This window comes from Gorilla gorilla, chromosome 20, assembly GCF_029281585.2.
Source record: "Gorilla gorilla gorilla isolate KB3781 chromosome 20, NHGRI_mGorGor1-v2.1_pri, whole genome shotgun sequence".
Taxonomy (NCBI): domain Eukaryota; kingdom Metazoa; phylum Chordata; class Mammalia; order Primates; family Hominidae; genus Gorilla; species Gorilla gorilla.
The window spans coordinates 7,333,721-7,355,688 of NC_073244.2; the positions used below are offsets into that span (position 1 = coordinate 7,333,721).

The window sequence follows — 21,968 nt, forward strand, 5'->3', positions numbered from 1 at the left end:
CCATCCATTCATCCATCCAACCATCCACCCACCCATCCATCCACCCATCCATCCATCCATCCAACCATCCACCCACCCATCCATCCATCTCCAACCATCCACTCACTCATCCCTTCATCCATCCATCCATCCATCCATCCATTTACCCACCCTCCCATCCATCCACTCACCCATGCACTTGTCCACCCATCCACCCACCCGTCCATTCACCTACCCACCCATCCATCCATCCAACCACCCATTCCTCCATCCATCAGTTCACCCACCCACCCACTCACCCACTCATCCATCCATCCATCCATCCATCCATTCATCCATCCATTCATCCACTCATCCACTCATCCATTTACCCACCCTCCCATCCATCTACCCACCCATCCACCTGTTCATCCATCCATCCATCCATCCACCCACCCTCCCATCCATCCACCCATCCATCCACCTGTCCACCCATCCACCCATTCATCCACCCACCCATCCATTCACCCACCCGCCCATCCATCCATCCATCCAACCATCCACCCACTCATCTATCCATTCATTCATCCATCCATCCATCCATCCATCCATCTACCCACCGTCTCATCCATCCACCCACCCATCCACTTGTCCACCCATCCACCTGTTCACCCATCCACCCATCCATCCATCCATCCAACCATCCGTCCGTCCGTCCATCCAACCATCCATCCATCCATCCATTCATCCATCCATCTATCCATCCATTTACCCACTCTCCCATCCACCCACCCATCCACTTGTCCACCCATCCACCTGTTCACCCACCCACCCATCCATCCATCCAACCATACATCCATCCATCCAACCATCCATCCATCCATCCATCCGTCCATCCATCCATCCATCCACCCACCCTCCCATCCATCCACCCACCCATCTACTTGTCCACTCATCCACCCATCCATCCACCCACTCATCCATTCACCCACCCACCCATCCACCCACCCATCTACTCATCCATCCGTCCATCCATCCATCCATGTACTCATCCACCATCCACCACCCACCCACCCACCCATTCACCATCCATCCATCCATCCATCCATTCACTCACCTGCCCATCTGCCCACCCATCCATCCCCTCCAGAATGTAAGCATCTGAGGTCAGTGATTGCAAGGGCACCTATAGTGGGTCAGCTCTTACTGAGCACTTGCCCTGTGCCAGGCTCTGTTGCTCACCAGCTGGTGGCTTACCCTTGGTTAAGCCCCCAATTCCCCATCCTACGGATGCAGAAACTGAGGGTGAGAAGGCGAAGTGACATGCCCAGGGACAGCCCAGGAAGGTGGCGCGGCAGACAGGGGCTCAGGCATCTGACTCTAGAGCCCACCATTTTCATCACGCATGGTGGACATGGGGCACGGTCTCTACCCTGGGGACATCCCAAGGGACACACAATGTGTGGGTGGTGCATTCTTCCCACCAAGGGACACATAATGTGTGGGTGGTGCATTCTTCCCACCAAGGGACACACAATGTGTGGGTGGTGTATCCTTCCCACCAAGTGACACACAATGTGTGGATGGTGTATCCTTCCCACGTGGAGCCTACAGATGGGAGAAACACAGCCCTGCCCCTCAGTGTCCCCCGTGTCTGATGAGACCTGGAACGGGATTTTCAGCAGACATTGGACTAGGGTCACCCCACCATGCCAAGTCCATGAGTCAAAGGAGGTGAGTGACAATAGCAATGAGACTTTGTGCCCAGGACACAGGCCAGGCCTCAGCCCTTGGCTTCCCTGAGCTGTGCCGAGACATGGAGAGGCCAATGCATGGGATCCTTGCTTTGCCATTGCTGCCCCAGCCCCTCTAGAAAATTCTTCCAGCTCCTTGGTCAGAAATGTGGTCCCTGTAGGTGGTTAGAGTTTGAGTTGTTCCAACTCCTGTTAGCTCTGATGATGGAAAGGTTGGCATGGAAAAGTTGGCTTTCAGACACAGCTGGATCCAGGGCCTTGGGCAGCAACTTTAAGAATCCAGACTGGGCCAGATGCAGTGTCTCATGCCTGTAACCCCAGCACTGTGGGAGGCTGGGGCGGGCGGATCACTTGAGGTCAGGAATTCGAGACCTGCTTGGGCAACATGAAGAATCCCCGTCTCTACAAAATATACAAAAAATTAAAAAATATACAAAAAATTAGCTGGGCGTGATGGTATGTGCCTGTGGTCCCAACTACTATCGGGAGGCTGAGGTGGGAAGATCGTTGCAGTCCAGGAGGTCAAGGCTGCTGTGAGTTATGATTGCACCACCACACTCCAGACAGGGCAACAGAGCAAGACCTTGTCTCTTAAAAAAAAACAAAAACAGAATCCATCTCTGGCCATCTCTTGTGCTGTCCCCAAAGGCCACAGACACTTCAGACTCTCATGTGTCAGCTGAGCAACCCTGCAGTGGGAGTGAGCTCATCCCTGAGATGTCTCCGGAAGTCCTGGGACCAGCATGGTGACACCCCTGGACCCTGGCTGGGGGGCCTCAGCTCCTCTATATCACTACATCAGAAACGCCTAGAGCAGGTCCTGGCCAGTCTAGACTTGGGCCCTGCCCTGGCGGGTCACCCAGCAGCCTCCCCATGCTTTGCCATTCCCTTCCGCCACGCAATTCCCCACCCCACCTCCCCGGGTCTTTGTGCCTAGCCCTGTCATGTCCTCTCTTCTCCCAATTTTTTTTTTTTTTTTTGTCGTTGTTGTTGACAGAGTCTTGCTCTGTCACACAGGCTGGAGTGCAGTGGTGCAATCTCGGCTCACTGCAGCCTCAACCTCACTTTGCTCAAGTGATCCTTCCACCTCAGCCTGCCGAGCAGCAGAGACTACAGGTTTGTGCCACCACGTCCAGCTTTCTCCCAGTTTGGAGGTGCCTCTCCTCTCCCCAGCCTCCCCTGCAGTTAGGTGACAAAGTGACCCCACTTGGGGCTCCCCGGAAGCAGAGCTGCTCCATGACACCCCCTGAATCCTTGCAGCACCAGACAAAATCGTCCCCTTCTGCCCACTCTATCGGAATCCAGGGGCTGCAGGAACCCTCATATCCTTCCAAAAGACTCTCCTCCACCCCTTTGACATTTGTCCCATCTTTCATCCCTCGACCCCTTGGGGGCTGCTCTCATTCTCTCCATGACCTAATTGCAGAGAGGGGAGGGGGGCATCCGCACACCCGCCCCTCCCTGCGGCCTTCTGCAGTCTGGCTGAGGCACGAAGTCAGCCCAGGTCACAGGGTGTGTGGCCTGCAGCCGAACCCAGCCGCTCCGCACAGCTGTGGCCAGACCCAGGTTAACAGTCCCTCCCGGCTGGGCGTGGTGGCTCACACCTGTAATCCCAGCACTTTGGGAGGCCAAGGCAGGTGGATCACGAGGCCAAGAGATTGAGATCATCCTGGACAACTTGGTGAAACCCCATCTCTACTAAAAACAAAAAAATTAGCCGGGTGTGGTGGTGGGCACCTGTAATCCCAGCTACTCAGGAGGCTGAGGCAGGAGAATCTCTGGAACCTGGCAGGTGGAGGTTGCAGTGAGTCGAGATCACGCCCGGCTAATTTTTTGTATTTTTGGTAGAGACGGGGTTTCACCGTATTAGCCAGGATGGTCTACGATCTCCTGACCTCGTGATCCACCCACCTTGGCCTCCCAAAGTGCTAGGATTACAGGCGTGAGCCACCGCTCCCGGCCCCTCTCCCTCTCTTATAAAAACACTCATGGCCGGGTGCAGTGGCTCACGCCTGTAATCCCAGCACTTTGGGAGGCCGAGGCGGGCGGATCACGAGGTCAGGAGATCGAGACCATCCTGGCTAACACGGTGAAACACCGTCTCTACTAAAAATACAAAAAATTAGCTGGGCGTGGTGGCGGGCGCCTGTCGTCCCAGCTACTCGGGAGGCTGAGGCAGGAGAATGGCATGAACCCGGGAGGCGGAGCTTGCAGTGAGCCGAGATGGCGCCACTGCACTCCAGCCTGGGCGACAGAGCAAGACTCTGCCTCAAAAACAAAACAAAACCAAACAGAAAAAAAAAAAAAAAAAAAAACCACTCATGATTGGATTTAAGGCTTGCTCTTATTCAGGATGATTTCATCTTGAGATCCTTAATTATATCTGTAAAGACCCTTTTCCCAAATAAAATCACATTCTCACTTTCTGGGGGACTCCTTATTTTGGTGGGGAGACTCCATTCAACCAATGACACGCCCCTCAGTCTCACCGAGAGGGAGTTTGGGCCTCGAACACCCTGCGTTTTGCAGAGGAGGGAGTTCCAGGCCAGGGGCCTGGGCAGGGCTGGGCTTGAACTCAGGTGTCCTTCTCTGGTGGTTCCTCTCCACCTGAGCCTCCTCGCCTCCTTCCGGAAGCTCTCCAGGCCTCTCTTCCACACGTGCTTCTCTTTCCCTAGTGGGTTCTAAGTCTCAGGCCCCTCCCCAAGGTCCACTCCCCAAGCCTGCAGCCTGTGTGCCCGGCCCCTTCCTTGTCCCCGGAGCGGCCCATCCTGACACCCAGGGGCTTCCTGGCTGTTTTGGGATGGCGCGCTGGGACGGCTCACCATGGGTCCAGCCTGTGGTCTTTTTTTTTTTTTTTCTTTTTTTTTTTTTTTGAGACGGAGTCTCACTCTGTCACCCAGGCTGGAGTGCAGTGGTGCAATCTCGGCTCACTACAACCTCCGCCTCCCGGGTTCACGCCATTCTCCTGCCTCAGCCTCCCAAGTAGCTGGGACTACAGGCGCCCACCACCACACCCGGCTAACTTTTTTTGTACTTTTAGTAGAGACGGGGTTTCACCGTGTTAGCCAGGATGGTGTCGATCTCCTGACCTCCTGATCCACCTGCCTCGGCCTCCCAAAGTGCTGGGATTACAGGCGAGAGCCACCGCACCCGACGAGCCTGTGGTCTCAACCCCAGCCCTGAAGAGCTGTATCTGGTGGCCCTATGTGTCATGGCTCCCAGAGCAGTGGGGAGATGACCACGGCTCAAACGTCCTTCACAGACCACGATGCATCGAGGTCAAACCTGGGACGGGCATTTCCAGGCCTCAGTTTCCCCATCTGCACGACTGCTGGACGGTCTGTTGGGATGGATCCCACACACCCAGAGAGCTGGGCAGATGTCCCTGAGGAAGGACAGCCTGGGTCCCCTTTCTCCGTGGAATCCATGGTTGAACAGCCACAGGGATGGGGGGACCTGAGGTTTGCTCACGGGGAGCCCAGCTAGACCCTGCTCCACAGACCCAGTTCCTTCGTCTGGAACAAGAGACAGTGCCTGGTCGGGGTGAGAGCCTGGACCAAGGAACTGGGGTGTGAGGGGCTGGACCCGGGTGTCCCCTGCCCCAGGGTCTCCCCTCCTGGTGCCCACCCCCCACACCACGCTGAAGCCGTGTGCTCACATGTAGAAAAGAGGCTTTATTAAGAAGGCTTTGAAGTCAAAAAATAAAACTCTTGATACAATTTTTTAACCCTTAAATCAGCTCAGCAAATATATAATCAGTAATTTAGCTGTGTAAGATTAAAGGTCCATTACTTTATTTAAAATAAAATATATTTTAGTTCTTAAAATTTATTCCATAAAGTACATATTTCCCTATAAATTCCCTACATATACACAAGAGGTAAAAAGTAAAAGTAAAAAAAAAAAATTAAAAAAATTTAAAAAATGACAACAGAAACCGCAGTAAAAAGGGGATTAATAATTAACAGAAAGTTAGAAATTTGATTGGAACGCCCCTCGCCCCCGCCCCCCTGCCCCCCTCCGGCCGCGCATGGTTGATGTACAAAAGCATAAATGGTTAGCCCCAAAAAGGGAGTAAAAATGTCACCCTCCTCCTCTGGAACGTCTGTGCGGCCTGAGACCGGCCGGCGAGAAAAGTCAAATCAGAAAACGGCTTCGGACAAAAGGAAAAACACTGAGCGCTGGAAAAATCGTGTTTTTTGTTTTGTTTTTTTTAAAGATCACCCTGGAGGGGAGGGGTGTCTAAAAATAAAAAAATTAAAAAAAGTGCAAGCGGACCTTTTCTCTCCGGTTTATTGTAACCTGACCACTCAATACTGTCGTTGAAGGGCTGAGGCGCCGCCGGGCTGCGGGGTCTCCGGGGTCTCCGTCTCCACGCCTGAGACGGCAGTTAAAGCTCATCTGTAAACACTGGCCGCCGCCCACCCCCCTGTCCCCTCGGCCTCCGCCCCTCGCCCCCTCCCCGTCCCTCTCCCACCCCGGGTCCCGCCCCGTCTCCCGCGCCCACCCCTGGCCCCCGCAAATGGCCCCGGCGGCGGTGGAGGCCTCGGCCACGTGGGGGTCCGCGCTCTAGGAAAAGATATGAATGGCCTGGGTGGCCGGCGTGCGGCAGGCGGGACACTCGGGCTCGCTCTTGCCGCAGATGCGGACGGCGCAGTCCATGCAGAAGAGGTTGTGGCCGCAGGGGACCAGCGCAGCCATCACCTCGCCCTCGGCGCACACCACGCACTCTCGCGCCAGGGCCGGGGCCGAGGACGCCGAAGGGGGCTTGCGGTTGTTCTCGGAGGCGCCGGAGTCCAGGGGGGCGCAGGCGGCGGCCGCGGGGCTGCTGGGCAGCGAGGTGGCCGTGGAGAAGGCGGCGCCGCCTGGGAAGGATACGGGGCCCTGCGGGGGTCGCCAGGACAGCGCGCCCACCGGGTCCGGGGCGCCGCGGCGAGACAGCGGGAGCTCCAGGCGGAGGCCGCCGGGCTCGGGCAGCGTGGGCGAGTGGCGGGGGGTCCCGGCCCCACTGCTGCGCCGGGCGCCGGCGGCGGGAGGTCCCGGGGCTCCGTTGACCGTGGAGCAGCCGCTGAAGGCGGGCAAGGGGGCGGCGCGCTCAAAAGGCGCCCAGATGGTGGCCGCCGCGGGAACGGTCAGGTCCAGCGCCAGGAAGTCGAAGCCGAAGTCGCAGTCGTCGGGGGCGGCCGTCCCCACCGGGGCACCGGGACCCTCCGCGCCGAAGGCGAAGCCCCCGTTGCCGGAGCCGCTGTAGGGGCTGGCGGGGCCTGGGTCCGGCACGGAGGGGCCGCCGCGGCTGCCCGCGTAGAAGGCCTCGGGGGCGCTGGGGGCGCCCAGGGCCGTGTCCCCGCGGAGGCCGGCCGTGGCCGTGGGGGGCCGTCGTCCCGGGTTGGGGGTCTTGGCCCAGAGGCTGGCGGCCGCCCCGAGCAGGTCCAGGCAGACGTCGGTGCCGTTGGCGTGGAAGTCGCTGTCGGGGCCCGCGTCGGTGAAGGCGCCAGTGCGCAGCGTGATGTGCGCCTCGATCTCCTCGCGCGCGCGGTCCACGTTCTCGGGCATCCCAGTGACCGCGAACACCGGCTCCTTGTCGCGCCCGGGCGTCACGATGTAGGTGTGCGTCCGCTGCTGGATGCGCTTGATGGTGGCGCCCTTGGGCCCCACCACCAGCCCCACCACCCGGTAGGGCACGCGCACCTGGATGGTGGTCTGTCCGGGAAGGTTGGGCGGGCCCTGGGCGGTGCCGGGCAGACCCCCGGCCTTGCTGCGCGTGGCGCGGATGATGGAGAAGTGTTCGGCTGCCGACAGGATCTCACGCTTGGCCATCTCCACGTCCTCCTTCCGGCCGGTCACGATGAAGACGGGCTCCTCGCCCCGCACTGGAGTCTTGATGTAGGTGTTTGTCTTGGCCCGCAGGGCCTTGATCTTGCAACCTGTCGGGGAGGGAGGGGAAGGACAAGGTGACCCAGAGCCCCCTGCGCAGCTCAGCCCTGCTGGGCATGCAGGCTGCAGGGCCAGTGAGGGAGCCCGTACCTCCCAGCCTGTGCCCAACAACACTTTATCCTCAGACACGCCACGTCCCTTCTTCCCTCAGCCTCAGTTTCCCCTCTGGGCTCGAGTTTGGCCTAAAAGCAAGACGGCAAGGGGACCCTGTTTTAGGTTGAAAGGTGTGCGCCATAATTTATGTTCCTCTGGAACCGCAGTGTGACGGCTGGGGTGTGAATGTTTCCCCCAAGTTCACAAGCTGGACCCTAATATGCGGCGTTGACAGTATTAATTCAGTATGTAGGGTCGGCTGGGCCCGTGGCTCACTCATGTAATCCCAGCACTTTGGGAGGCCAAGGCAGGCGGATCACTTGAGGTCAGGAGTTCCAAACCAGCCTGGCCAACATGGTGAAACCCTGTCTCTACTAAAAATACAAACAATCATCCGGGTGTAGTGGCAGGCACCTGTAGTCCCAGGTACTTGGGAGGCTGAGGCAGGAGAATCACTTGAACCCAGGAGACGAAGGTTGCAGTGAGCCAAGATTGCACCACTGCACCCCAGCCTGGACGACAAAGCAAGACTCCAACTAAAAAAAAAAAAAAAAAAAAAAAGCGGGGTGCAGTGGCTCACCCCTGTAATCCCAGCACTTTGGGAGGCCAAGTCGGGTGGATCACGAGGTCAGGGGCTCAAGACCAGCCTGGCCAACATGGTGAAACCCTGTCTCTACTAAAATACAAAAAATTAGCCAGGCGTGGTGGCAGGCATCTGTAGTCCCAGGTACTCGGGGAGGCGGAAGAATCGCTTGAACCTGGGAGGCAGAGACTGCAGTGAGCCGAGATCGCACACCACTGCACTCCAGCCTGGGTGACAGAGCGAGACCGTCTCAAAAAAAAAAAAAAAAAAAAAGCCACAATTAGCAAGGTGTGGTGGCGCACGCCTGTAATCCCAGCCACTGGGGAGGGCTGAGGCAGGAGAACCGCCTGAACTTAGGAGGTGGAGGGTGCAGTGAGCCAACATCATGCCACTGCACTCCAGCCTAGCCACAGACCAAGACTCCATTTCAAAAAAAAAAAAAAAAAAAAAAAGCCACAGTGGCAGGGTGCAGTGGCTCACACCCGTAATCCTAGTACTTCGGGAATCTGAGGCAGGAGGATCACTGGAGCCCAGGAGTTTGAGACCAGCCTGGGCAACACAGCAGGACCCCATCTCTACTACAAACAACAACAAAAAATTAGCCAGGTGTGGTGGTACACACCTGTAGTCTTAGCTACTCAGGAGGCTGAAGTGGGAGGATCACCTGAGCCTGGGAGGTGGAGGCTGCAGTGAGCTATGATCACACCACTGCACTCCAGCCTGGGCGACAGAGCAAAACCTTGTCTCAAAAAAAGAAGGAAAAAAAAAAAGAGACACACACACAGAGAAGCTGGCCTTGTGGAGACACAGACAGAGACCACAGTGATGTCTCCACAAGCCAAGGACTGGCCATAGCCCCCGGAAACTGAAGGCGCCCCCCGCCCTGCCCACACCTTGACTTGGAACTTTTATCTTACAGAAATGAGAGAGGAGACGTTTCCATGGTTTCAAGCCCCCATTGTGTCAGCCCAGAGAGCAACTGCAGACCCTCTGACACCACCTCCCGGCCCAACAGGAGGGGAAGCCGAAATTCAGATTGTGGAAACTGCCTACAATTTTCTTCCGGCCAAATGACCCTCCCTAGGCTACCAAGACCCTGGCCTAAGGGGAGCCGAGGTCTCGGCCCGACTGCGGACGCCCGCACCCTGACTCCAGACACCTCCGAAGCATCCAGATGGGCCCTGAGGGGCCTGCTGTGGCTTCGTTCTTGTTGGCTGGGCTGGGGGTCTGACCTGGTGAGGGGCATGAGTGTCAGTGTAGGAGACAGGGGTCTCCTCACCGATTGTGTAGGCAACCGCTGACCAGGTATGGCCTTCTTGGGGTCCCAGACATCCCTACCCCACCCCTGGGGCCTTAATGGTTTTTTTTTTTTTTCTTTTCCTTTTTTGAGATTATCTCACTCTTGTTACCCAGGCTGGAGTGCAGTGGTGTGATCATAGCTCACTGTAGCCTTCAACTCCTGGGCTCAAGTGATCCTCCCACCTCAGCCTCCAGAGCTGGCACCACCATGCCCAGCTTAATTAGTTATTGAGACGGAGTTTTGCTCTTGTTGCCCAGGCTGGAGTGCAGTGGTACCATCTCGGCTCACTGCAACCTCTGCCTCCCAGGTTCAAACAATTCTCCTGCCTCAGCCTCCTGAGTAGCTGGGATTACAGGCGCCCACCACCACGCCCAGCTAATTTTTTTTATTTTTAGTACAGATGGGATTGCACCATGTTGGCCAGGCTGGTCTTGAACTCCTGACCTCAGGTGATCCACCTGCCTTGGCCTCCCAAAGTGCTGGGATTACAGGTGTGAGCCACCACGCCCGGCCTATTTTTATTTTTTGTAGAGATGGGGTCTCACTATGTTGCCCAGGCTGGTTTCAAATTCTTGGGCTCAAGCAGTCCTCCTGCCTCGGCCTCCCAAAGTGCTGGGATGACAGGTGTGGGCCACTGCACCTGGCCCGTGAAGGAGTTTTGAGCCACCGCTCGCAACCCCTCAGGCTCTGGGGAAGCAGAGGGAGCTGCAGGGATGTTTCAATACAGTCAGAAGGTGGCTCTGAGGGGAAAACAGTGTTGCTAACTCTCCCACAGTGCAAGAGATGAAATGAGCAGGATCAGCACTTTTGACGGGGAAGAAGTCAGAAACTGCCTGGGCCAGGAAGATGGAAGGCGTGGGGCCTGGAGGCTGGTGGTCCCAGGGGCTCGGTAGGGAAGACCCTGGGAGGGGTGGCGGGGGTGCACCCACTCGGAGGGGGACAGCAGTTTTCCCGCCCCAGCTGCACTGCCACCACACCTGTCCCTCCCAGTCGCAGCATTCTGTTCACCTCCATTGCACCCAGTCCCCTCCATTCCTCTGTACAGTCCGGTGTCCCCCTCCTCCAGGAAGCCCACCCTGACTGCACCAGGTTGGGCCTGCTCTTCTGAGTCTCTCCTAACATGCTTGACTCTCTGAGCTGCCTCCCTGAGGCCGGGGGATGGGGCTGGGGATTCCCTGGGCACTCGGGGGACCTTGCTATGCCTGTTTCTTCACTGTGAAAGGGGAAGGTAACAGGCCTGGCTTCACAGGCCCGGCTTCACAGGCCCTCAGAGGGCCATGACCAGGCCGTTGGCTCCTGGCAGCCACCCTGGCAGGTCTCACTGCAGCCCACAGTGTTTGCTTTAGATAGATCCTCCTTGAGGAGAGGAAACTGAGGCACAGGGAGTGGAGACCCAGCAAGGCTGGGGCAGGAGGTGCCACCCGCAGATGGAGGCTCCGCTGGCCCTGCCCACAGGCAGGAAGTGAGCCTGTTCCCCAACACGCCGACCCGGCAGAGGGCAGAGCCCGCCAGCGTTGCCAGGGTGCAGCACGGGGTCCTCCCTTGCTGATCTGGGAGCCGCCCCGGGTCCCCAGAGGGTCACACGTGGGAGAGGCTGCCCCGACGTGGCCACCGCTGAGCTCACACGCTGTGGTCACAGAAAGTCTGGTCTGGGTGAGATGACACATTTGGGAGATGGAGGTGGCAAGGAAGGGGGCGTGTGACTGAGCAGAAACCAGGATGGTGCTGGGAGCCACGCGTGCATCGGGGCAGGGGAGGGAACTGGCGCCTCCCCCTCCCCTTACTTCATCCTGCCCTAACCCAGACGGCGGCGCTGGGTGGAGACCTCACAGCTAGAAGGCCTCTAGGACCTCAAAGACGGAGCTGGAGCTCACTTCATTGGTGCTGCATCTGCTTTGACACGTGCTGGCCCCCAAAACTCCACCCACATCAAGACGCCAAGAGGCCAAGGAATCGGGGCTCCAGGAGTGATCCCGGCCCACCCCTGCCCCGCTGGAAATGTCATGGCGAGGCTAAAGGGACAGGAAGCCTGAGGGGCGGGCTCTGGGGGACACCGAAGGTTGGCAGGCACTGAAATGCTGATTCGTGGGCCATGTCCCCAGAATTCCAACTCGGAGGGCTTGAGATGCCTGGGAATCGGGGTGACCACCCCAGAGTCTGGCCCTGACCTGTCCCACACCCCCAACCCACAGCAGCCAAGTCTCCCCCTACCAGGGCAGGGCCTCGGGGCCCCACGCAGCGCACACAGCAGCGGGCGTCACTCATCCAGCCCGTCCAGGGTCCTGGCTGCAATGACCGTGCACTACGACTCACCAATGAAACCACAAGTCCTGGCGTGGGAGCTGAGGCCACCAGCCCAGGCTGGATGGGTTTGCCATGGCAGGAAGGGGAATGTGAACCTCAGGGAGCTGCTGAGGCAACAGCAAGGGCAGGATTCTAGAAGCAGGACGGGGCAAGAACAAGGCCTCACAGCCAACACACAGTCCAACACGCGGCCGCCCCCAGCCAGGCAGCTGGGTGACGCGGGACAGCAGCATCCCAGACCTGGGCCACCATGGAAGCCAGCCGGAGCTGAGGGGTCTGGTGGGGAGGAGGGAAGCTGGTTCAGCTGTCAAACAGGGATGTCAAAACCCCCTCCCAGGCCAGGAACAGTGGCTCACACCGGTACATAGTTCCGGCACTTTGGGAGGCCAAAGCAGGAAGATCACTTGAGGCCAGGAGTTCGAGACCAGCCTGGGCAACATAGCAAGATCCTGTCTCTATAAAGGGTCTCACCTGTCGCCCAGGCTGGAGTGCAGTCACAGCTCACTGCAGCCTTGACCTGGGCTCAAGCCATCCTCTCACCTCAGCCTCCTGAGTAGCTGGGACTACAGTTATGCACCACCACGCCCGGCTAATTGTTTAAAGCTTTTCTGCAGAGACAGGGTCTTATTATGTTGCCCAGGCTGGTCTGGAACTCTTAGGCTCAGGTGATCCTCCCGTCTCAGCCTCCCAAAGTGCTAGGATTACAGGTGTGAGCCACCACATCCGGCCTCTACAAAAAATTTTTAAAAATTAGCCAGGTGTGGCCGGGCACGGTGGCTCACGCCTGTAATCCCAGCACTTTGGGAGGCCAAAATGGGTGGATCACGAGGTCAGGAGATCGAGACCATCCTGGCTAACACGGTGAAACCCCGTCTCTACTAAAAATACAAAAAATTAGCCGGGCGTGGTGGCGGGCGCCTGTAGTCCCAGCTACTTGGGAGGCTGAGGCAGAAGAATGGCGTGAACCTGGGAGGTGGAGGTTGCAGTGAGCCGAGATCGCGCCACCACACTCCAGCCTGGGCGAGAGTGAGACTCTGTCTCCAAAAAAAAAAAAAAAAAATTAGCCAGGTGTGGACCGGGTACAGTGGATCACAAGGTCAGGAGTTCGAGACCAGACTGACCAACATGGTGAAACCCCATCTCCACTAAAAATACGAAAATTAGCCGGGCGTGGTGGCAGGCGCCTGTAATCCCAGTTACTCGGGAGGCTGAGGCAGGAGAATCGCTTGAACCCGGGAGGCAGAGCTTGCAGTGAGCCGAGATTGCACCACTGCACTCCAGCCTGGACGACAGAGTGAGACTCCACCTCAAAAAAAAAGAAAATAAAAGAAAATTAGCTGGGTGTGTTGGTGCGCACCTGTGGTCCCAGCTACTCGGGAGGCGGAGGTGAGAGGATCGTCTGAGCCCAGGAGGTTGAGGCTGCAGTGAGCTACGATCACACCACTGCACTCAGGACAGAGCAACAGAACCAGACCCTGTCTCAAAAACAAAACAAAACAACAACAACAAGAAACCGCTAGGCGTGGTGACTCACACCTGTAATCCCAGCACTTTGGGAGGTGGAGGCAGGAGGATGACCTGAGGTCAGGAGTTCGAGACCGGCCTGGCCAACATGGCGAAACCCCGTCTCTACTAAAAATACAAAAATGAGCCTGGCGTGGCGGTGGCAGATACCTGTAATCCCAGCTACTCGGGAGGCTGAGGTGAAAGAATCGCTTGAACCTGGGAGGTGGAGGCTGCAGTGAGCCGAGACTGAGCCACTGTACTCCAGCCTGGGCGACAAGAGCAAGACCCTGTCACAAAATGAAAAGAAAAAACCTCTCGGGGAATGAAGGGAACATGTACACTGTACTAACGCCAGAACTCTCAGTTGGGTCTGCCGTGTGGAGGTTTCCTAGCAGACCCTTTCTTTCTAGGGTTCTGCAGTGTATGGACAGGAAAACCATGGCATGGTCCCCACCAACACCCCAGCACTGTCCCCAGCCGTCGGGAAAACCTGAGGCCTGCGGGGATGGGAGGAGAAGAGGAGCCTCTGGGGCTGCAGCCAGGAACAAGGGACAGGAGGGGAGACAGTGAGCCGGGGGTCTCCCCCAGCTCAGGGGGACAACCTAAAATCACTAGCCTCAGCCTGTGCCAACAGCGGAGAGAGCGAGGCGAGCCCTGAGCAGCTTCCAGTCCAAGCCCTGCCTTCAACATCACTCACTCAGTCATTCATTCATTAGCCACAGAACACCTTCTGTGTACAGGCCCCGGCAAGACACTGAAGACCCAACCATGACCAAGCACCTGCCCTGGTTCCTGTACCTGGAACGTGCAGGGGGAGAGACCGCCACGGAGCACAGATTCGCCCAGGGTGCCCGGCAAGCGGGGTGAGAAAGGAGGGTACATGTTGGGGTCTCAGCAGGAGCAGGGCCGGAGGTCCCCTAGAGCGCCTTTGCTGGTCAGCTGGAGGGAGACGCCTGTGCTTTTGGGTCTCCACTTTGCCTGTCTCCCAGACAGGGCTGCCTCCCCTCACCCCCAGCCCTCAAGCTTTGGAATCTGAAATTTTCTTTGCTGACCCACCAGAGAAACTGGGTTTGAATCCCAGCCCATGATTTTTGTTTTGTTTTGGAGACAGGGTCTTGCTCTGTTGCCTAGACTGGAGAGTGGTGGCAAGACCATAGCTCACTGCAGCCTCGACCGCCCAGGCTCAAGTAATCCTCCTGCCTCAGCCTCCGGAGTAGCTGGGGCCGCAGGAGTGTGCCACCATGCCTAATTTTTGTATTTTTTTTTGTAGAGACAGGGTTTCGCCATGTTGGCCGGGCTGGTCTCGATTCCTAGGCTCGAGGGATCCTCCTGCCTCAGCCTCTCGAAGTGCTGCTATCCCCTCAGTTTTTACCTATTCTTTACCTCTTGCAGCCTCTGCCTGCCCATCTGTGACCTGGGAGCTGCAGGACCTTCCCTGGGGCACGTTATGGGCCTCAGGGAGATGGGGCAGGTTAAGTCTGGCATAGGCTTAGCACACAGTAGACACTCAATAAAGATCTAGCCAACGGCCGGGCGCGGTGGCTCACACCTGTAGTCCCAGCACTCTGGGAGGCCGAGGTGGGTGGATCACCTGAGGTCAGAAGTGTGAGACCAGCCTGGCCAACATGGCGAAACCCCGTCTCTACTGAAAATACAAAAACCAGCTGGGCATAGTGGCACATGCCTGTAATCCCAGCTACTAGGGGGGCTGAGGCAGGAGGATCGTTGAACCTGGGAGGTGGAGCTTGCAGTGAACCGGGATCGCGCCATTGCACTCCAGCCTGGGCAACAGAGCGAGACTCCATCCCCCCCCCAAAAAAAAAAGATATAGCAAATGAATGAATTGGAGCCTCCAGCAGATGGGTGGGAACTCAGAGGGTTTGAATGACCACAGTCTGCCCAGAAAGTACTCGGACCCCCTCTAGGATCAAGAGAACTGAAGCTCAGAGGACAGCACGTGGCTACTGGGGAGAGCACTGGTGCCAGGCCTGTGTGACTCTTGTCTAGGTGGGGAGGCCGGACAGGTGCACTCTTCCTGGCCTCCAGGGAAGGGGTAGCCTTGGAGCTTGGGTTTGACAGAGAAGCATGAGAAGTTCAGAAAGCCCCAGGGTGGAGAGGAAGGTGAGTAAAGGGGCAGGGCTGGGGCACAAAGGACATTGAAAGGTATGCTTGAGAACGGGGTGGGTGGGAGAAGCTGGGAGCCACAGATGGTTCTACAGTGTGGAAGATGTACGGACTACTTAAGCTGTGGAAGACGTAAGGACTACTGAAGCTGCCAACCTGTCCTGGCATCCACAGTCACATCCCTGGCAACCTGCACTCCACTTATGGGGTGGCCACTGTGTGTGACCTGAAGCTGGGATTAAAACCAGCAACTTGGGTCCAGGCATAGTGGCTCACACCTGTAGGAACCCCAGCACTTTGGGTGGCTGAGGATCGCTTGAGGCCAGGAGTTCAAGACCAGCCTGAGCAACAGAGCAAGACCCTGTCTCTACAAGAAAAATTTTAGAATAAAAACAAATAAATAAAACTGGACGTGCGCAGTGGCTCACGTCTGTAATCTCAGCACTTTGGGAGGTGGAGGTGGGCGGATCACTTGAGGTCGGGAGTTCAAGACCAGCCTGGCCAGCATGGTGAAACCCCGTCTCTACTAAAAATACAAAAATCAGCTGAGCGTGGTGGCACGCACTTGTAATCCCAGCTACTCAGGAGGCTGAGGCAGGAGAACTGCTTGAAACCAGAAGGCGGAGTTTGCAGTGAGCCCAGATCGCGTCACTGCACTCCAGCCTGGGCGACAGAGCGAAACTCCGTCTCATAAATAAATAAATAAAACCAGCATCTTGCCCCAGAATCCTCTACCCTAATGGAGATGAGACGTCCGCACATCACAGAGAGGGGCCGTCATCTGCGCAGGGCCGCAGGGCCACGGCGGCCTGCAGGACAAGCAATCAGGGCCCACTCTACCCCCGACCCCCACTGTACCCCAGGGCCTGCCTTGCTGACCGCCACCAGCAAAAGCCCAGTAAGTGGGTGCAGAACGCACAGGCCAGAGGTGGGGGCTGAGCCTGATGCCCACAGACTCCACTTCCCATGGACCTGCCCCTAGAGAATTCCCACCCTGAGGCCACAGGTCTAGAAGCTCTCAGCCTGACGCTGATTCCTGCCAGCTCCCCATGTGGCCATAGCCTCGCTCAAAGGCCCTTGGGTGCCAGGACAAGCGCATTCACAAAGAACACAGCCACACCCTCCACCACCTGGAGGCTCAGCCTCGTGCCTTTGGTCACTTGGTCCCCAGGCCTCGGCTTGGACGCCTGTCTCCACAGGCTCCCAGACACTCCGCACAGGGCAGCTGTCCCGTTCTAGGCCCTGGGTATGGGACATGGAGGCCGGGTGGAAGGCCTCAATGGGGAGGCAGTAACAGGATGGTACGGCGCCCTCCTGCCAGGGGGTCCCACCAAGGGCAGCCAGCAGGACTGAGACAGCACCCAGTCCCTCCCCACTCACCACTCCAGAGCATGTTTCCTGGGGCCAGCACCATGCCTGACCCTCCGTGGGTCCCCACATGAGCTGGACAAATGAACGACCAAAAGACAGGAGGCTGTGCTGCCCCACCCACCCGAACCGAGGGAAGGGGCGGAGGGGAGGGCGCCCTGGTGGTCCCCTGCCTGAGGCCAGGGCCATAGATGACCTTGCAATCCCAGCCCCCCACACCTTTCTCTGGCCTGGATTCCCCAGGGCCCGGGGGCGGCAGGGACCCCCAGCCCAAGTGTCCTGCGACCCCACCACCAGCCCCGCCAAGGCCCCACCCCAAGTTCTAGAACCTGGCTGATCACTGGCGGTCAGAGGGGACCCAGGAGCGGGGAGGGGTGGCGGGAAGGCAGGAGAAAGTTGAGGGAGGCAGGCGGACGGGTGGCTAACGGGGTGGTGGGTGTGAGCTGGGCCAGGCACTGCCCACCACCCGCCCGCCCGCCCCGCAGCTCGGGGGCCAATGAGCAGCGGCCGGCCTGATGTCACCCTGCAAATCTCAGCCTCGCTCTCTAACAAAGAGAACAATGGGGCGGCCAGAGGGAAGCTCCGACGATGCCACCGCTGGACCCCACACCCGGGGCCTGCCGCCCGCCGGCCTGCCCAGCAGGCTGCACCCCAGAAGTGGCTTTGACAGCCGGTCCTTCCCCAGGCCCCGAAATCTCTGACTCGGGGCCAGAGAGTGGAGCAGGGACCCTCTCCTGCCCGGTCCCGTCCCCACCCCAGTCAGGGCCCCAGGCTGGAGACTGAGACGTGCGCTCTTTGTACTGTCAGCCTTCTCGCCCGGTCCTGCAGGCGGCCCCCCTAAGCCACCCCTAAACCTGCGCTTGCCCCGCCCCGCCGCCTGTGCTGGGTGTGGGGCGCCCCCCGCCCGGCCGGAGCCCCGGGCCCTCGAGCCCCTCTCTGGGGTGCCCCTGCGGGCGGCCGAGGGCCTGGGCTGCGGCGCGGCTCCCCGGAGCCTTTCCGGGCTGGAGGCGGCCCAGACAAAGGCGGCGGCGGGGCCGGAGCGCGCAGGGGAGGAGCGCGGGCTGCGCCCAACTTTCTCCCGCGGCGGCTGCAGGACAAAGGCGCAAAGGCAGCGGCCGAGGCCGGAGCCCACGCGGGGCGTGTCCGGTGCGGGGCGTCCGGCGCGGGCTGGGCTGGGCTCGGGCGACCCCCTTCCCCGGGGCGGGCGGTGCGGGGACCCCCAGGACAGCAACCCCCGACGAGGGCCACTCACCCTGGCGACCCACGATCTCGGCGACGTGCTCGGAGCTGGGCACCGGGACGCACTCGGTCATGTTGACGCTTTTCTTGCGGCTGCCGATCACGCTCATCTGGTCGGCCAGCAGCGTCGGGGGACCCAGGGCCGCGGGGTGGGGCGCGAAGCCCGCGAACACGTCGGGGGGCGACGGCCGGGGCGGCGGCGGCGGCGGGGGACTCGCGTTGGGGTCCAGCAGCGGCAGCGACCCGGGGGCCACGGCCACGGCGGGGGCCAGGGTCGGGGGCGCGCCGGCCTCAGGTCCGTCGGGGGGCACAGGCTCCGGAGCCGCCCCGCCGTCCGCGCCCCCCGCCGCCGCTGCGCCGTCCCCGGCCGCCCCCTCCTCGTCCGTGTCGCCAGCGCCCCCCAGCCCGAGCGCCGACAGCTGGTCCAGCGCCAGGCGGAGCGCGGCGGCCGCGTCGTCGGGTTCGGGCGGCGGCCGGGGCGCGGGCGCGGCCTCCTGGGCGCCCTCGGGCGGGGGCGCAGGTCCGGGTCCGGGGTCCTCCCCCGCCGCCCCCACGCCGCCGCCGCCGCCGCCCCCGCCCCCGCCGCCGTCGGGCTGGCCGAGCGAGCTGGGCATGGCGGGCGCTAGCGCTGGGGCCCGCGCTCCTGCCGCCCGCGCCGCCGCCGCCGCCCGCGCCGCCCTCCGCCTCTGCGAGCTGGGCCGCCGGCCGCCTGCATCCAGCGGCGGGGGCGGGCACGGGGGGCCGGGCGGGCGGGGCGGCGGCGGCGCGGGGCTGCTCGGGGCCGGGCCGGGCCGGGCGGCGGCAGCGACTCTGGCTGCGGCTCGGCGGCGGCGGCGACGGCGGCGGCGGCTGCTCGGCGGCCGAGGCGGCGGCGGCGGCGCGGCACGCTCCTTCCCTCCCGCCGCCTCCCGCGGCCCCGCCCCGGCCCCGCCCCCGCGACGTCACGCCGCGGCCCAACAATGGGCGGCCCCCAGGGCGCAGGCGCGCGGGGCGGGGACGGGGGCGGGGCCGAGGCGGGGCCGGCGCCGGGCACGTGGTCCAGGCCCCGCCTCCGCCCGGCGCTCGGGCGGGAACCCGGGCGCATCCGCACGTGCGGGCGCTGCTGCAGGTGTGTGCGGCTCAGCCCTTGCCTGGACAGCGCTCCCGCCCCAAGCCTGAGAGTCCCTGCCTCGCGCGCCCCAGGGCCCGAGGTCCCGCTCCCTAATTTCCCCTAGAGATCCGGGTCGCCCCCAAGCGAGGTCTCTTGCTCCACGCCCGCTTCCTTGTGCCAGGGACCCCCACCTACCTGCATAAAGGCGTGGGGTCCTCTCCAAGTCCCCCTCGCGATCCCACTGGACTTCGAAGTCAGGCTCCTGCCCCGCCCACCGCCTCTGTGCCAGGGTCCACCCCCCGCCCCACGGTGCACCCCCCAGGGCCTGGGGTCCCAGTCCCCAAGTACCCCTTGCTATCAGGTGGGCTTTAGGGTCAGGCCCCTTCCCCACCCCCAGCCTCTGTGCCAGGGACAGCTCCACAATCATGCACACCCCAGGGCCTGAGGTCCCTCTCCCCTAGTCTCTCCTAACTCCCCTCTGGCTGGCTCCAGGCTTTGGGGTCAGGCCACCTCCTCCACGCCACCTCCTCCTCCCCACCCAAGGCCACAGACCCGGTCTCTGTGCCCCCAGCCAGAGACCTGTCTACCACAGTGGTGCTTCCATGGCGAGGGCAGGCTCACACCAGCCAGAACCCTCCATGTGGAGCCCCACCCTCTTCTGGGGTGCCTTTCCCCGCAACGGGCGTTGTCCACCTCTAAAGCCACCCTTGCCGGGCGCGGTGGCTCATGCCTGTCATCCCAGCAGTTTAGGAGGCCGAGGCGGGTGGATCACGAGGTCAGGAGTTAGAGACCAGCCTGGCCAACATGGTGAAACCCCCGACTCTACTAAAAATACAAAAATTAGCCAGGCGTGGTGGCGCGCCCCTGTAATCCCAGCTACTCAGGAAGCTGAGGCAGGAGAATTGCTTGAACCTTGGAGGTGGTGGTTGCAGTGAGTCGAGATTGCACCACTGCACTCCAGCCTGGTTGACAGAGCAAGACTCCTCTCAAAAAAAAAAAAAAAAAAAAAAAAAGCAAGCCACGCTTTCCCAGCGGCTCTTCCTCCAGCTGTCCTTCGGGGCCTTCCTTGGACCTGTGGGGTTTTTGTGATAAACCTGTCTGGCTGGGTCTACCTGCCCCCCTCTTCTACCAGACCTGTCCCTGGCTGGCTGTGCAAACTTGGACCGAAGGCAGGGCTCTCTGGGCAGGAGTGGGGCAGCCTGCCCCTTTGCCTAGCAAGGCTTCTCCTCTGTCCCCTCCCCCAGCCTCACACACCCTGGGTCCCCCTCAGCCACTCATCTAGTCCCTCAGCCACAGCCACCCACTGCTGGGCCCTTCACTTTTGGTGGCTTCTCTGCCCACTTCTTCCAGGCAGGCAGGGTCAGGATCCCCCTGCCTGGAGCCCTTCCCCACCCAAAATCTCTCTCCTGACCCCAGGCTGCATCCAGCCCCACTTCCCCTCCTGCGGTCCTGGACTTCTCTTTTGTGCACGCCCATGCTTGGAATTGTTTTTCTATCTTTCTTTCTCTCTTTCTTTCCTTCTTCCTTTCTTTTTCTTTCTCTTTCCTCTTTTCTTTCTCTTTTTTCTTTTCCTTTTCTTTCCTTTTTCTCTCTCTTTTCTCTTCCTTTTCTTTTTTCTCTTTCTCTCTTTCTTTCCTTCTTTCTTTTCTTTCTTTTTTCTTTCTTTCTTTCTTCCTTGCTTCCTTCCTTTTCTTTCATCCTTTATTTCGTTCTTCATTTCTTCTTTTCTCTCCCTTCCTTCCTTCCTTCTTTCTTTTTTTTTTTTTTAGACAGAGTCTCGCTCTGTCACCCAGGCTGGAGTGCAGTGGTGCAATCTTGGCTCACTGCAAGCTCCGCCTCTGGGTTCACGCCATTCTCCTGTCTCAGCCTCCCGAGTGGCTGGGGCTACAGGTGCCTGACACCACACCCAGCTAATTTTTTGTATTTTTTGTAGAGACAGGGTTTCACCGTATCAGCCAGGATTCTCCCTTCCTTCTCTGCTCCCCTCCCCTCCCCTCTCCTCTCCTTTCTTTTTCTTTTCTTTCTTTTTCGGACAGAGTCTTGCTCTGTTGCCCAGGCTGGGGTGCAGTGGCTATTCACAGGTGTGACCCCAGGACAGATCAGCATGAGAGCTTTGACCAGCTCCGTCTCTGACTTGGGCGGGTTCAGCCCTCCTTAGGCAACCTGGTGGTCCTCCCAGTCCAGGGAGGTCATCATATTAACGTAGACGCTAGATCAGCATAGCTCACTACAGCCCAGAACTCCCGAGCTCAAGCAATGCTCCCGCCTCAGCCTCCTGAGTAGCTGGGACCACAGGTGTGCACCACCACACCCGGCTACTTTTTGTATTTGTAGAGACAGGGTCCTTTTTGTTGCCCGGGCTGGTCTTGAACTCCTAACCTCAAGCAATCCTCCTGCCTCAGCCTCTCAAACTGCTGGGACTACAGGTGGATAACACTATCCCCAGCCACTTGCAATTATTAATGGCATTGTCGGCCGGGCGCCAGGTGCGGTGGCTCACGCCTGTCTTCCCAGTACTTTGGGAGTCCAAGGCAGGTAGATCACCTTAGGTTAGGAGTTTTACATCAACCTGGCCAACACGGTGAAACCCTGTCTCTACTAAAAGTATGAAATGAGCCGGGTGTGGTGGCGTGACCCTGTAGTGCCAGCTGCTTGGGAGGCTGAGGCAGGAGAATCGCTTGAACCCGGGAGGTGGAGGTTGCAGCAAGTCGAGAT

General features: G+C 59.6%; 1 protein-coding gene across 2 annotated transcripts; it reads right to left on the bottom strand.

Annotated features, from left to right (window-relative positions):
• Positions 1-5,366: 5,366 nt before the first annotated feature.
• Positions 5,367-19,044, bottom strand: MEX3D (mex-3 RNA binding family member D). 2 transcript variants are annotated; one of them, XM_055371114.2, is made up of 3 exons: positions 18,177-18,911; positions 6,296-7,636; positions 5,367-6,090 (listed from the first exon to the last, which is right to left on the bottom strand). In XM_055371114.2, exons 1-3 carry the CDS (start codon positions 18,775-18,777, stop codon positions 6,023-6,025), a joined length of 2,010 nt encoding a protein of 669 aa, XP_055227089.1. In that variant the 5' UTR covers positions 18,778-18,911; the 3' UTR covers positions 5,367-6,022. The 2 variants fall into 2 exon arrangements, with proteins under 2 accessions (XP_055227089.1, XP_055227088.1); XM_055371113.2 differs by having other exon boundaries at positions 5,367-7,636; positions 18,177-19,044.
• Between the last annotated feature and the right edge of the window lie 2,924 nt (positions 19,045-21,968).